This window comes from Ananas comosus, linkage group 4, assembly GCF_001540865.1.
Source record: "Ananas comosus cultivar F153 linkage group 4, ASM154086v1, whole genome shotgun sequence".
NCBI classification, from domain to species: domain Eukaryota; kingdom Viridiplantae; phylum Streptophyta; class Magnoliopsida; order Poales; family Bromeliaceae; genus Ananas; species Ananas comosus.
The window spans coordinates 11,948,787-11,963,471 of NC_033624.1; the positions used below are offsets into that span (position 1 = coordinate 11,948,787).

The following is a 14,685-nucleotide window of genomic DNA, read 5'->3' on the forward strand; positions in this document are numbered from 1 at the left end:
TTAACACCAACAAAGAAGGAAATTTACGATGAATATGAGATATTCTATTCTGAAGTTCCTAGAAAGTAGCTGATACATTTACAATGCAGCTGAACAACGCGCGAGTCGAAAAGAAGCACATACAGAAGCAGCAGCAAGCACAGCAGAACAAAGAGGAAGAGCTCAAAACAACAGATGATCACCGAATGTTACAACTAACAACACAAGATGCAGAGTAGAAGAACAACCCCATGAATAATCAACAAATTTAGTTAGTATAAACATGATCAGAACAGGGCAGAACTTGTTCTGCGAAGCTGATGCTTTGGTTCTGGTTGCGGTACAAAGTGGATTACTGGCTCCAACTCCTGCATTACATTGTAAAATATGCATGAATGCTCGGTTATGCGAAAAGATTTGCTTAAAGGAAAAGACCAGGCATAAACTTATAAGAAAAGATAAGGCAAAATTAGTTTTCTGACAATCTCAGTCATTGTAGTAAATCTGCAATGCTGGATTTTTGGGAAATCCTGAACATCATAGTCAAACCAACTAACTTGTCTACCGAGGAAATTACGATCTTAATCAAATTAATCAGCTACCTGAGCACAAATTCTATAATACTTCCATATCAACCATGCTGAATAGTCCAACAAAAAAAAACACTACCTTTTGCCTTTTGAGCCTTTCATTTTCCTCTTCCAAGCGCGAAACCTTGTTCTCCAGCTCATGCGTATAAGCCTATTTCAACAAATCAAACAGACAACTATAATTTGTATGATACCATTTAACAACAACAACAACAACAACAAGTGATCATAGAACAAAGCATTCATACTTGCTTCCGAGCTCGCGACCGAGCCGCGGATTCCCTGTTCTTGATCATCCTCTTCTGCCGCCTCTCGACCGTCTTCTCCGCCACCTCCTCCACCCCCGCCACCGCCACCGCCACCGCCGCCGTCCCCGCCCCTCTCTTCCTCCTCAGAGCCTGCGGAGCCGCCTCCGACAATTGTCGTGCCGGCCCAGCACGTCCTACATAGCCCCCCGACAGGGCCCCTCGGCCCAAATTGGCCCCCTCATCACCACCGCCGTCGCCGGCGGTGGCCCCGACTTTCATAAGGAAGCCTTCTAAGGTCATTTCGGCGCCGCCGGCGACGGCGGACGGAGGAATGGCAGTGTGGAGGAATTCGTCGAATCCGTAAATTGGGGATTGGGCAGAGAAGCCCTGTAAACCCTGGGGCTTTCGGCGGCCACCGCCACCGCCACCGCCCCCGTGAGACGCCGCCGCCGCCGCCGCCGCCACCGCCTGAGTCCCCATTGGATTATATCAAACCCTAAACCAACTCCAACACCAGCTAAAGATCACAGATGATGATATAGTTTCCCCTTGTTGTATATTTTCCTACAGCATAATCTAGAATTCTATAGAATGCAGTTGCATAACCTGCAATAATAATATTCAATCATTGAAACATCACAAAAGTAAGAAACAAGTGAGCTAACAACTCAGATTCTCCTAGAAATCTCTAGAAAGCAGAATTAAAAATTTTTTAAAAATTATTCAAGAACTATACTCAGGAAATTGGAAACAAATTTTTTTTTGTGCAAAATGGGTGTTTTTTTGCAGAATGTGTTTCTCTAAAAAAGGACACCTCAAGGAATGAAATCCTGTGCCATAGATATATATTTCCTTTCCTCTTTCCTTGTTAGCTTCAGGTGATGTAAAAAACAAAAAAAATGCTGCAGAGGGAATATTAACCCACCAGAGAAAGAACTAAAAAAAAAAAAAAGGGAGAAAAAAAAATGAACACATATTTAGAAATAGAGCATCAAAATTGTACAGCATACCTATCTATTAGAGAGGGATGAGAATCCATAGAATGAAACAGGGAACTCAAAACAACTCAAATAGAGACCTACTTTTAACTGATTAAGCAAACAGAGACCTAGGACATATATAGTGGATTTATTTATTTATTTATTAAATTAGGGTTAAATTGCACTTTTGGTCCTTAACTTTGAGTCGCATGACACTTTGGTACTCCAACTTTATTTTTTTTTAATTTCTGACTCAAAATTTTTAAATAGCAATAATAATGTGTTGCTAATATCGCGGTAATGTAATAGCACTATAATTGATAACATGATAATAGTTATTGTATTGCTATCATATCAGTAAAATACTAATATTCGGTCAATTAAAATGGACGGTAGGAGTTAAGTATAATAATTTAAAAAGTTTAAGTTATAAATTTTAATAAATTAAAATTTGAGGACTATTTTGTCACACTGTCAAAGTTTGAGGAGACATTTAAATGGGGTGACATGGGATGGGAGGGCCCACGAAATAGGGAGGCTTTGTAGCTTCATTTTCCCCGACACAGTATCTTGAGGCGCATCTACTAATCCACATGTAATTGGAATAATTAAAGAGGAATGGTTTGGATTTTCGTAAATAATTTTTTATCTATTGTTCATATATTATAAACTAAATTATGCTTGACCATTTTGATTGGACTATCTAATTTTTTAAAAAAATATTAATACCAACCACACGAAGGTCTTGACTTTTAGGAATAATTTGATCTTCAATAATTGGACAAAGCTCTTATCTTTTACTCCACGTCTTGCGGAAATTTGTAAAGCGAGTTGACCTAAACTCCTTGCACTGTGTCCATCTCCACTTGCTTTCATCTTTTCTATTAAACAGAGAGATTGCAGAAATCGACTCTTTTAGTTTCGAGATAGTAAAACTTGAATTATTATATCAGAACAGTCAGATAATATCTAATCTGTTTTTCGCCCATGGCGGTAAAATTGAGCTCTTTAGTTCTCACCAACCACACCTTTGCAAGGTAAAAAGCCAACACAAGTTTTATAAATCATACCGACCGTCCCTAAAGTAAGTGGTAAAGGATTTAGTGGTTGGAACCCGAGATCCAAGTTCGAATCCTAGTTGATTTACATTTCTAGCTGAGTTTATTTTTAAAATGAAATAAATGAAGCGGGTAGCGTGCTACCTATCTCTCAAAATAAAAAAAATAAAAAAAAAAAGTTTTACAAACCATGGTGTGTTGCAGCTGTAATGACCATCAACCAAGAGGCATAACCATTTTCCCCAAAATCGCTTCTCCATAGCAAAAGCTTCCAGCTGGTACAATGCTGGAATTTGTAAACTTTAATGTAAATTTTAAAAGTAAGTTTATTTTTAAAAAAAAATAAGTTTTTTTTTTTTTTTTTTTTTTGTTTTTTTTTTTTTGCTTATTTCGATGGGCCCGTGTCTCTGAATACTTAATTAAGCTTATCTTCGACAATTAATTAATGAAAACAATCGCTTTCGTGCAGGCGAAGCGATTGGCTGAGGATGTCCTTTAGCTGAAGATTAACTTAATAATTAATTATTCATAACCCTAAGCATTTCTGTTTAGCGTCTCGAGTTTTTTGAATGCACTAGTTGGTCAAAAAGTGGATTAAACAATAATGTGTTTTTTTTTCTTTTTTTTCTTTTTGTCTATTTCTTCAGGCTTTGTAGTTTCTAAAATCCAATTGAACATTGCATGATTCAATGGGCACAAATGAAAATTCAAAATGTAACTGCGAAATATTTTAGATTAAAAAAAAATTATTGCTATCCAAACAACCAATCTGAATAAAAAAGTTTCAGACATGTACTTGCGATATGAGATCAGAGCTAGCTCTAATATTATGTTACCAAAAAGTCAAACAATCCAAATATATAGTTTAACCAAGGTGATGTTTCTTTTCAGTAGTTAATGTTAATTTAATTACCAATTGCAACTTTATTTATTTATTGAACACTTTATACATTTCCTCATCATGCATGTGAGTGGTAATGATCACATAACTCCCACTTAGGTTGCACTAATGAGGATTCCCAGTTGAGAATCCTAGAGCCCTAATTAAACTAAAATATTTATTAATTAATTCTAAAATAATTACTAATTAATTTTTAAAGAACCATGGGCTCATCTAAGCATATGTTATCTATTATCTATTACTATATACAAGTCCGTTGACTAATATTACTGTGTTGCCACGTCCCCTAACTGCCTTTGGTGCACCTGGTGCACCATAGACCACCTTCCCCTTCTCTCTCCCTATATATATATATATATATATATATAGAGAGAGAGAGAGAGAGAGAGAGAGAGAGGGGGGGGGGGGCTGGAATACTATTGATAGCAAAAATTTCTTTTTGCTATCAAGTTTTTAATTCTTAGATGAGAAATAGGGGTAGGATGATATTAGTCTCTTAGGGTTGAGTGGTCCTCCTAGGGTTGAGTGGTCTCCACTGGGTTATAGTATTTAATCCAATGGTTAGAAATAATGAAAAGAGTAGATCCAAAGGTTAAAAACTGGTAGCAACAATAAAATTTTGCTACTAATAGTAGCCCAGTCCAACTATATATATATATATATATATATATATATATATAGAGAGAGAGAGAGAGAGAGAGAGAGAGAGAGAGAGAGAGAGAACTAGGCTAGAATATTATTAATAGCACCAAATCATTAATGCTATTAAATTTTCGACCCTTGGATGAAGCGATATATATATATATAATTTTAAAATTTTATATCATAAATTTTAAATTTTGTATATCGAAATTTTAAATTCTAAATTTTAAATTTTACTATTTTAAAATTTATAATATTTATTCCCAAATTTTCAACTTCAAAAATTAAAATTTTAAATCTCTATTGTGCTTTCTTTTAATTTAATTTTTATTTAATTTGATGTTCATATCTTTTCTATTTTTTTCCTCTCTCACAAGAAATGTGCATGCCGCTTTTCTCTCTCCCTTTGTTTACTTTTTAATTTAATACTTTTTTTCTTTTTTTCAAATAAAAGATATGAATATTTAAAATAATTTTAAACTTGAATTTATTAATTATATATTTTTAAAAATTTTTATTTTTATTTTTCTACATTATGGGTAAAATATAATATATTTAAAAATTTAAAAATGCTCTCTCTAATTTTAATTTTTTATTTAATATTCTCTATTTTGCTAAGTAAGAAATATATATACAACTTAGTATTTTTATTTGACTCCATTAAATAATAACGTGTAATATAATAATTATGAATTTAAAAATTTTACCCGCGCTTTGCATTACATTGCTCGTCATCATCATCATAGATATACAAGTTGCTTGGGAGAGGGGGGTTGTGACACGTGGCGCGCTCCAATTGTAGTAGTTGTCAAATCAAAGTTACCATCACAGTGGCGTACAAGGTTAATAGTATGACCAAAAATAAATAATGAAAAACACAGGGTAAAGGTTCAATAACATGCGAGGGGTAGTGTGACATTTGGCACTTTTCGATTTCTATGTAAAAATTTAAGGCCTTCACAATATTTTAAAATTACCAACCATAATAACAACTTGGCAGATTTATTAGACTTGTAAGGAAAAAATAATTTAAAAAAAGCTAAAATTGACCAATAATTTTTTTAAATTTTGATTAAAATTTTACTTTGCCCTTCAAATTTTTAATTTAGTTATTTAATGTTTAAAATTTTAAAAGAGTTTCATCTAGTCTCTATCTTTATAGCCTGCATTCAGAGTTTTCAGACGCGAGCTGCAACGCAAAGACCTCCTGAAATCTAGACAATAACTTCCATTCAGAATGCATGTAAACAATCATAAAACCCATCTCATATTTTAGTCTCATCATCCATTAACCTGCATTTTTCTATTTGATCGACCCTCGAGAAAAACTATGACAATGGTGAAAAGACCATGAACTTGCGTTGCATTGATGCGTGCAAGGCAAGGGCTTATCCCACAAGCAAATAATAAAATTTGGAAATACAATTTTCAAGTACAAAGAACTCAACAATAAAATTGCAGCTGCAGCGCTCTGACTACATAAAATACTAACGAATATTGAGTTCAAATCCTACGTTTGAAGGTTTCTAAGGCGCCAAACTTTCGATTTCCGGAAAAGAAAAAAACAATATAAAACACTAATTTGCAAGGGGAAAAAGAAAAAAAAAGAGAGAAAACCTAGGAGATGTTTAGAATTGTGATAAATCCAAATGACCTAAAAAAGAGCATCATCTACTTTTATTCACACTTGATGTTCATTGGGTGCATGCTCACATTCTCCAGGTGAGAGAAAGTGATCACGAAATGAGGCCATGTGAAAAGACAAAGAGGGAACTTGTGATCATGTGTGTGTGAGTTGTTAAGAACAAAGCCCATCATCTTTTCCCAGCTTTTCTATGTGCAGTACTGTAGCTTTATCTAATTGAAGTCTCAAGGATGCTCTCTCTACCAATGAGAAATATCCCAAAAACTTTGGGTGTCAGAAAAAGCACATCTTGAATAATTGTTAACTGAGGCAAGAACATGGTCTTCACCATTTTCAAAGCCACCATCACCAATTCAGAGGATCCCAAACAAGGTTCTGATCTATCTTATAATAGTTCTAAGATAAGTACATTACATTCAATTCTGAAGAAAGAGGAGACCATGAAGCATAATAAAATGTGTAAGAACAGGCTACAATGGACTCAAAATCCTCTCTGAGGTAAATCTGATGCTCAAACATTTGACATTACAATTCGCGCTATTGGAAATATTTTAAAATGCTTACAGTTAAGCCAAAATCCAAATTCCATCAAACCATGAATAGAAGCAGATGTAGCGCGCTTGTAATGGAGCCATAACATTAGGGAACAAAAAAATAACCACATAAAAAAAGTAGCAAAAATCCTCATAGTGGTGCTTACTAGGATAACACCATGGTAGCATAAAATGGAAAGGACTTCGATTTAGCAAAAACAAAAAAAGAAAAGAAAGAGATACCTTTATTCCCTTGCAAAGTGGCACGGCTGCTGACCAAAATATTATGTATTGTGAAACAAGATCACAAATGCACCGTCCAATGTAGAAACAACAAAGTGGATTTTTATTTGGATAATAAATCAATAAAGCAGGAGAAATGTTAGTGGCTGAGCTTGTTTTCAAGTACATGGTAAGGTCTTCTTTGCTGCAAATTGCTAGTCTCTCCACGTTTCTTTCAGCTGCTCTATAGATCCCCGAAAGGAGATGCTTTGTGTCCCCAGAAAGTGTTCTCTTTAATGTTACTAATGTGTTGATAGATTTCAAGTGGCATCTTAGTGTGTATAAACAAATTGAAACCCTTCATATGATGTACACCAACACATCGACACCATATAAAGATGGCAATTATGGAGACATGTAACAATACTGCATTCCCAAAAGAGTACCGCTACATGTTCCCCAAAATGCTCACCAATCATGCAGCCAAAAAAATCGTATGGTGATATTATCAGAATCCAAAATGAATAAAAGCAAAGGCCATTTGGACGTTTTATTGCATGATGATATTACGAAAACCAAAATTACTACTAACGAATAGATTCAATCAATCTACACTTTTTATTTATTTACAAACTTTGAGCATTCAATGAATTTGCTTTGCCCTAGTAAACATAGATCAATTAATATCACTTCTGGAAATTATTGGCAAAACGTGGTTCACCTTGTCAGCTGCGGACCATCCAGACAGGTATCCTTCATTCCATCACTTCTTGAAATCATCACCACATAGTAAATTTTACTCTTAATAATTTCTGAAATTATAAAGGTGATGATTAGAGTAAGTGAGAATGAAGGTTAAATTGCCAAGCATCCATAGTTGAAGTGGTGGAACAGGTTCAGATGATAATTTCTCTGCATGGAGAGAACTATGGCTTGGCAAGCTTTACAAAAAAGGAATACAAAAATGGGAGCAAAACTATGGAAAGCAAACCTTTGCAAGTCACTGGCAAAAAGGCTAGGAAACTAGATGGCAATTTTCACATGTACCTGGTGAAGCCAACTTGAGAGAAGACGACAAGCCAAACAGCTTTTGCATGAGGTAGGAGGGATCAAGGTTTATGCTGCAACTTGGAGAGTCACTATACATTTTATCACAGTATGTACACAAGTTAACAGCTCAGAACATTGTGATCAAGAAATTATTAAAACTAATAATCACGGAGCATAACAAGAGCTGAGATATTAATGATACAGATAATCCCCCCAGTTCAAGATGAATGGTAGGTGAAACTGATACTCAGCATCATCAATAGTTGAACAGACAGAGACATCAATACTTGATAACACGAAGAGATGAGCAATTGATGAAAGTGATACTTGGTACTAAATAGCATGAAGAGCAAACTGGTTGAAGCAGAAATTTCATACTATGCAAGCGTAATAAGGAGTTGCTAAAGCCAGAGCCAATACTACACAGTAGGGGTGGCAATCCAGCTCACTGTTCACGAGCCAGTTCCGAAATAAGCTCGAGATCGAATCGCTCGTTTAATAAATGAGCCGAACACGAGCTGAATTTTTCAACTCGTTTAATAAACGAGCCGAACACGAGCTAGGGTCAGCTCGCTCGTGTTCAGCTCGATAACAGCTCAAATACATATATTTTACATTTATATAATTTATTTAATTTATATATATATATATATATATATAAATAATTACATATATAATATATATATTTTTATTGTTTGAATTTTAGTAACATAAAAATATAAAGGTGAGCTCAATTATAAAAAGATTCATTTATATGTAAAGTTTCAACCATTAGATTAAAGTATAATGGGTAAGATTTTATAAATTTATTTTTTATATATATCTAATCTAATTCTTTTAACTTATTGTTCGTTGGCCAGCTCGTGAGCTAGCTCGTGTTCGGCTCGTTTATTAACGAGCCAAACACGAGTTGAATTTTTCAGCTCGATACTTTAACGAGCGGAATGCGAGTCAGGGTTGGCTCGCTCGTGTTCGGCTCGTTGACACCCCTACTACACAGTATGAGGATTTAGGAATTGGTAAAGTTAATGTACAATAGCCGAGCAGTTGATAAATCTAATAACTAGTGGCAAAAGGATTAAGCAGTCAAGAAAGCCAACAATCGGACAATATGAAGGTAGGACTGTTGGTGAAGCTAACAATCATAATATGTAGTTTGAGCAACTGATGTAGCTGACACAACAGCACCAAGAGATAAGCATCATATCCACATAGCTTGCCTGTGTAAGAGTGTAAGTTATAGGCAGCAATATTAAGAAGTCCGTTATGCAAAATCAAAGAGCATGCTTCTTCTAATGCTAATCGTTGCTCAGAAAGATGAATTCAAATTTCAAAGTGTACAAGCAAATTTATCATACTTATTATGCCATAAATTGGGACCAGCAAAATCCCTCAAAATAGCTGGGCTTCAGCACAATTTACAATCTTCGACAAACTATGATAATGTTACAGATAAGTTGAGAACAGCAAAACGCATCATGATATTACAAGCAGGTTGTCGTTTGCCTCCTCCAAGCTCAAGTCTGGAAAAAAGTATAGAGATGTTTCAGAATCACGAAGGGGAAGAAAAGATATTGCTTGATGACTAGTAAAGACTGAGTAGGAAAAAAAAAATTGAAACTAATCTTGAGTTCATATCCTTCCACACAAAAGCAGGTAATTTGCCTACTTTATACTAGGAAGAAACCATAACAACCACTTGTTGCCAAAGATATCTCCTATTGATTCCCTCGAAGAAAAGATTCTCCAACCAACTATCAAAAGAATGCATGGTCCATTGCATTTCCATGAATATGAATCACTTCATATATCTATTTCCATCTAGACAACTATGATTTAAGATCCTAACAGTGAAACTTTACAATTTTGTTTAAATAAACCACAACAAATAAATCAATAAATCAACAAAAGGTTGCACAAGAATATATAGAGGAACACGCACATGCGACATGAGCGCAAAAGAGCATCCACTCGCACACACAATCGTGCATTTTCTACGCAACATTTTGTAGTTCATTGATTGATTCTTTTGTACGAAATTATTTTGTGGACATGATCATGACTGAAGAGCAGTTGATGCACTAATCTTGTCATCTCTTCAGCGCCAACCACGAAAAGATGTTTTGAAAGAGAGAGAAATTATTTTAGTAGCGCAGTTTATGGCAGCGTTCACAATTCACAACCAAACAAAAGAACAGTAAATATAAGTCTCTCATAGAAAGGAGGTTTTTTTTAAGGGTTAATTACTTACATGTCCCTGCAAACTTAAGAAATTGCAAATCTAACCTGGCTAATATTGAAATAACAAATAGAAGATTACATAAATCATCTTCACCGTCTTTGAATAACCTAGTTTGATTAGAACAACTATCCCTAACTTCATGGAGAAAGAAGAAATAACAATTGGAGAATTCTCGTTGAGAGAGATAATATCTCCATGTTTCCATTTCAAACATGGAAATGATTAGACACTCTCTAACATACCGAGTCAAAAGTAAACTTGATACTCTTATTTAAACAGGACAGGAAATATTGCTATAGAGCCTCAATGGGTACCATCTTCACCACCAGTGCATGCATGACAGGAGGGGAGAGCATTCGGTCGGTTCAGTCAATTTTTAGTTGAATGGTAAACCAAACCGAATTTTTTTATTTAACAGTTTTCTAAACCGAACCGACCAAACTATTACTCCAAACCAAAAATCAACCAACCCGGGATTTTTTGGTTCGGTTTGGTCGATGTGGTCGGTTTGGGTCTTTTTAACTTGGGGCTTCAAGATTAGTATATAGCCAACAATTTAGATTTGCTTGTTTATGAAATTCAAATAATTTATATTCAAATTTAATTTGCACTAAAGGAATTAAGAGGAAATAATCACAAAAAATTTGTTAGACTAAATAGAAAATTTTAGTTTACTTTTTAAAATATTTTGATAAAAGGGTTATAATAACTAAAAGGGGCTGCTATGCAAATATCTTGACCTGATTGATTAATTCAGTCGGTTCAGGTTTTAATTTACACACCTCAACTGAACACCAAAAACCGAAATTTTACAAACCATTTAAACTGAAAAAACAGTCAAACCTTATTGGCCAAATTAGGTCAGTTTGGTTCAATAATTCGGTTTTCACCGAACAGTGCTCACCCGAAGCAATTATCCTCTCATGCAACACATATAGCAGTTTTCATGCATAAAAATTTCTTACAGCCAAGATGCTTAAGTTACTGTTATTTTAAGTCTTCAACCAAATCAACAATTACTTTTGTAGGCCTTTCAGATCTTGTTTGTCATATTCAATTGTTTATATTATTGAAAGGTCTCCACAATTTGACCTCATACTTTTGTTAGAACTCTGTGAAATCACACTAGTTCCAGTATTGGAATGCATTGCACATATGGTTCACGTATAAGAACTGCACCATCCTCAAGAAGCAATTCAGTGGTATCTAACAACATGTCAGCATCAAACCTCACGAATAATGTAGACCGAACTTGTTGTTGATTCCATGTCCTACATACTAGCTAGATTTAAAGATACCTAGCTTGGTGCAATAAGCAAAAGATTTTTGAACCATCAAAAGATATCACAGAAAAGATACAACGAAAGCTAAAAGAACATAAGAACAGACATTCTCAACTTCTACAAACCAATACAACATTTGGTCTAAACTCGTGATTTTGTCCAATAACTTTGATTTCCAAAGCATATATCCAAGAATTTAAGTGCCGTGCCACGAGATCGTACCAAAAACTTGCTGGCACGGTACAGCATGGTGCGCGCCTTGTCGTGCCGATGCGTGCCGGTCATAAAAAATTCATGTGTGCCGACACATAATAGTATGAAATATTTATTTTCTTTAGCAACAAAATATTTTAACTATTTATTATGTATTTTTATCATTTTTTTTGAATTTTATTGAGAAAATTACATACCATTTTAAAGAATAGAGGGTTTTGAGCTATGTCATCGGCACGGAATCTGTATCGTACCGATATTTTATTGGCACGATACGGCACATGCTGATGGGCACTTAAATCCTTGCATATATCTATAGCAGTGAAATGCAACCCTGACATTCTAATAGTTCAAATGAAGCAGCATTTACTAACACTAGGCGAGGAAGAAAATAACTCAAGTCCCCAGAACTCACTTACCTAGCGCCCAACGTAAGGTGGCAAGCTCGAACCACCTGATCCAATACCAGATTGAGACCTCAAAGAAACCGTCGAATGCGGCTGATTGCTTTGGTAAGCCCCAAAGCCTTGCAAAGCGGCTTGAGATCCATAGCTAGCAATAGCACTGGGACTAATACTATTGATCCCAAACCCACCTCCTCCGCCTAGCCCTACCCCGACTCCGTAAAGCGGCTGCGTTGCCCCGCTCACACCCCCTGCAGCGGCCACCGCCCCTGCGATTGCCGGACCCAGCAGTCCAACACCTGCATTCTGCCCTAAAAGACCTGCCATGGGCGTCGCCGGGCTCAGACCCTGGCCTACCAAGCCAGCCATCTGATTATAGCCGAGCCACGACTGAAGGGCCAAGTCATTTGGCTGCAGGGGCGCCTGTGCCGCAGCCACAGGAGGGGTGGGAGGAGTGGTGGGGCCGGCGGGGGTCTTCGGCTTTAGCCCCTCGAGCGCCCTCTGGCATTGCAGCTCGCACCCATCAAACATCTTCTTGGGCTCTTCGAGGGCCTTGCGGCACCCGTCGACGGTCTTGTAAACAAAGATAGCAAATCCCCGCAGCCGCCCCGTGGCGCGGTCCACGCCGACGGGTCCCTCCTCGATCTCACCGAATTGCTGGAAAAACGCGCGGAGGCGATCGGGGGCGGCGTGGGTGGGGATGTTGCTGACGAAAAGCTTCCGACCCGTGGCCTCGGGGGCGGCACCCTGGGAGCCCGGGGGGCCGAAAGACGCCAGCTGGCACGAGGTCGAGCGGTTGCCGATGCGCTTCTGGGGCTCCTTGAGGGCGCGCTTGGCGGCGGCGCGGGTCTTGAAGCGGACGAAGCCGTAGCCCTTGCAGCGGCCCGTGGCGCGGTCGGAGACGACCTTGCACTCCTCGATCTCGCCGAAGGGGGCGAACGCGGCGGAGAGCGCGTCGGCGGTGGTGTCCCAGCCGAGGCCGTGGACGAAGATGTTGCGGTGGACGGGGTCGGCGTCGGCGGAGGTCGAGAGGCGGGAGAGGAGGGAGGGGCTCTTCAACGCCGCCTCCGTGAGGAGCTCCACGAGCTGGTCCTTCCCGAAGGGTTCCAGAAGCTTCCGCACGGAGTCGGGATCCGAGGGGTCGATCGTCTCCTCCGCCGCCGCCGCCGCCGCCGCCGCGGAAGTGGCGACGTTCTCCTCCTTCTTGCGGTTAGATTCGTCCTTTTCTTCGTCCTCTTCGTCTTCGTCTTCATCGTCGTCGTACTCTTCCGTGGATTCCTCTTCGTCTACTTCTAGTTCCTCCTCTTCGACCTCCTCCTCCTCCTCCTCCTCTTCTTCTTCTTCTTCCTCCTCCCAGGAGGAGGAGGGAGCATCGGCCTCAGACTCGGGCTTGCGCTTCTTCGCCATTGACGAGGAGGAGGGTGAGAAGGGTGAGGTCGTGTACGGGGGAGATTAGGATTATTAGGGTTTTGGTGGATGGGGGAACGGAGGGATAACGGAGAGCTTCGTTTTGGGTTTTGCGATTTCGCACGCATTGAAGTGCACGTGAGGCGCACGTGAGGTTTACGTGGGCTGGGCCGAGTATTTAGGCTCAGAATGGGCCATAAACTGGACCTATATTGAGAATTGTCTATTGTGTCCAAAAAAAAAAAAAACACGAAAAGCAGGTAGAAATATATTGTGCAATATGCGCAACAAATTATTACATACAAAAATAAATAAAATTTTTTTTGTTGCACATTTTAGCACCCCCAATGTTCTTTACTTCAAATCCTATCCAACAAGAGAGAGAGAGAGAGAGATGAATTTTCAGTTTTTAATTTGCTTATTTTGTTGCAAAAATTAAAAAAAAAAAAAAGATGCTTTCGATGAAAAGCAGTTTTACATTCTTTTTTAATAAATTTTACGTAATGAGCCATATCAGCTAACAGATATTTGCACTACTGTTATAGTTGATTAACTTATAGCACATCCAGGCGAAGAACGACAATTCTGTAAAATTTTCAAAAAAAGGCAAAAGAAAGAAAAAGCTTTGTCAAACAAATACCTGGAATATAAAGATACATGAAATCCAATAACAAAACAAGGTTTCAAAATTTTCCTTTCCGGAATGAAAATGATTTTCGGATCTCTTCTACGTGGAACCAAACACTACCTAAAAAGTGAAAATGCAAGAAGTCGTAGAGAGGCGATTGAAGGCCCACTACTCTAGTGAGGGACAAGGTAGGTGCAACACATGCGGTCGGCGACCAAGGCCCAATACTTGTGGGCTCCATCAGGGTGGCCCATTAGTTAGGTAGGTTCTAAGCAGGTGGGGGTAGGAATGCAAACGGCGCAGATCCAGAGGCAGCAGGGTGCCCCACACCTAAGTTTTTGACGGGGTGGGGTTGACTTAACAGACTGATTTTTATCTTATTTTTGTTCCCACTGATCACCCTACTCCGAACAGATCGAAATTTAAACAGATTTTTAACGAATTTTTTACTAATAGGAAGTCAGGACAGATAACAAGGAGGAAAGGTCCCAACCTCCTCCAATTATTTTAGTGGATTGGAACAAATTCGAGACACATTTTGGACTCCCACTTATTATCCCATTTATAGCAGATCGGCATAGGAGCTTCATCAACTTGGATCTATTTACATTGCGAGTGGAGAGCAAGGAAGAAAGCACTAAAGAACACAATGGGTGGATT

The 14,685-nt window shown here is 38.0% G+C and overlaps 2 protein-coding genes and 1 long non-coding RNA gene across 4 annotated transcripts; all 3 read right to left on the reverse strand.

Moving 5' to 3' along the window:
* LOC109709681 (ABSCISIC ACID-INSENSITIVE 5-like protein 2) lies at nt 23-1,911 on the reverse strand. Of its 2 annotated transcripts, none has more exons than XM_020232008.1 (4): nt 1,828-1,911; nt 818-1,423; nt 649-720; nt 23-347 (listed from the first exon to the last, which is right to left on the reverse strand). In XM_020232008.1, the coding sequence occupies exons 2-4, from the start codon at nt 1,295-1,297 to the stop codon at nt 267-269; spliced, it is 633 nt and encodes a 210-aa protein (XP_020087597.1). In that variant the 5' UTR covers nt 1,298-1,423; nt 1,828-1,911; the 3' UTR covers nt 23-266. The 2 variants fall into 2 exon arrangements, with proteins under 2 accessions (XP_020087597.1, XP_020087598.1); XM_020232009.1 differs by lacking the exon at nt 1,828-1,911 and adding an exon at nt 1,632-1,721.
* On the reverse strand, nt 6,480-8,304 carry LOC109709379. Its single transcript, XR_002216078.1, has 2 exons — nt 7,846-8,304; nt 6,480-7,710 (listed from the first exon to the last, which is right to left on the reverse strand). It is a non-coding gene; the product is annotated as an uncharacterized LOC109709379 (long non-coding RNA).
* Nucleotides 9,113-13,492, reverse strand: LOC109709312 (UBP1-associated protein 2A-like). The gene is made up of 2 exons (XM_020231480.1): nt 12,006-13,492; nt 9,113-9,371 (listed from the first exon to the last, which is right to left on the reverse strand). Exon 1 carries the CDS (start codon nt 13,395-13,397, stop codon nt 12,006-12,008), a length of 1,392 nt encoding a protein of 463 aa, XP_020087069.1. The 5' UTR covers nt 13,398-13,492; the 3' UTR covers nt 9,113-9,371.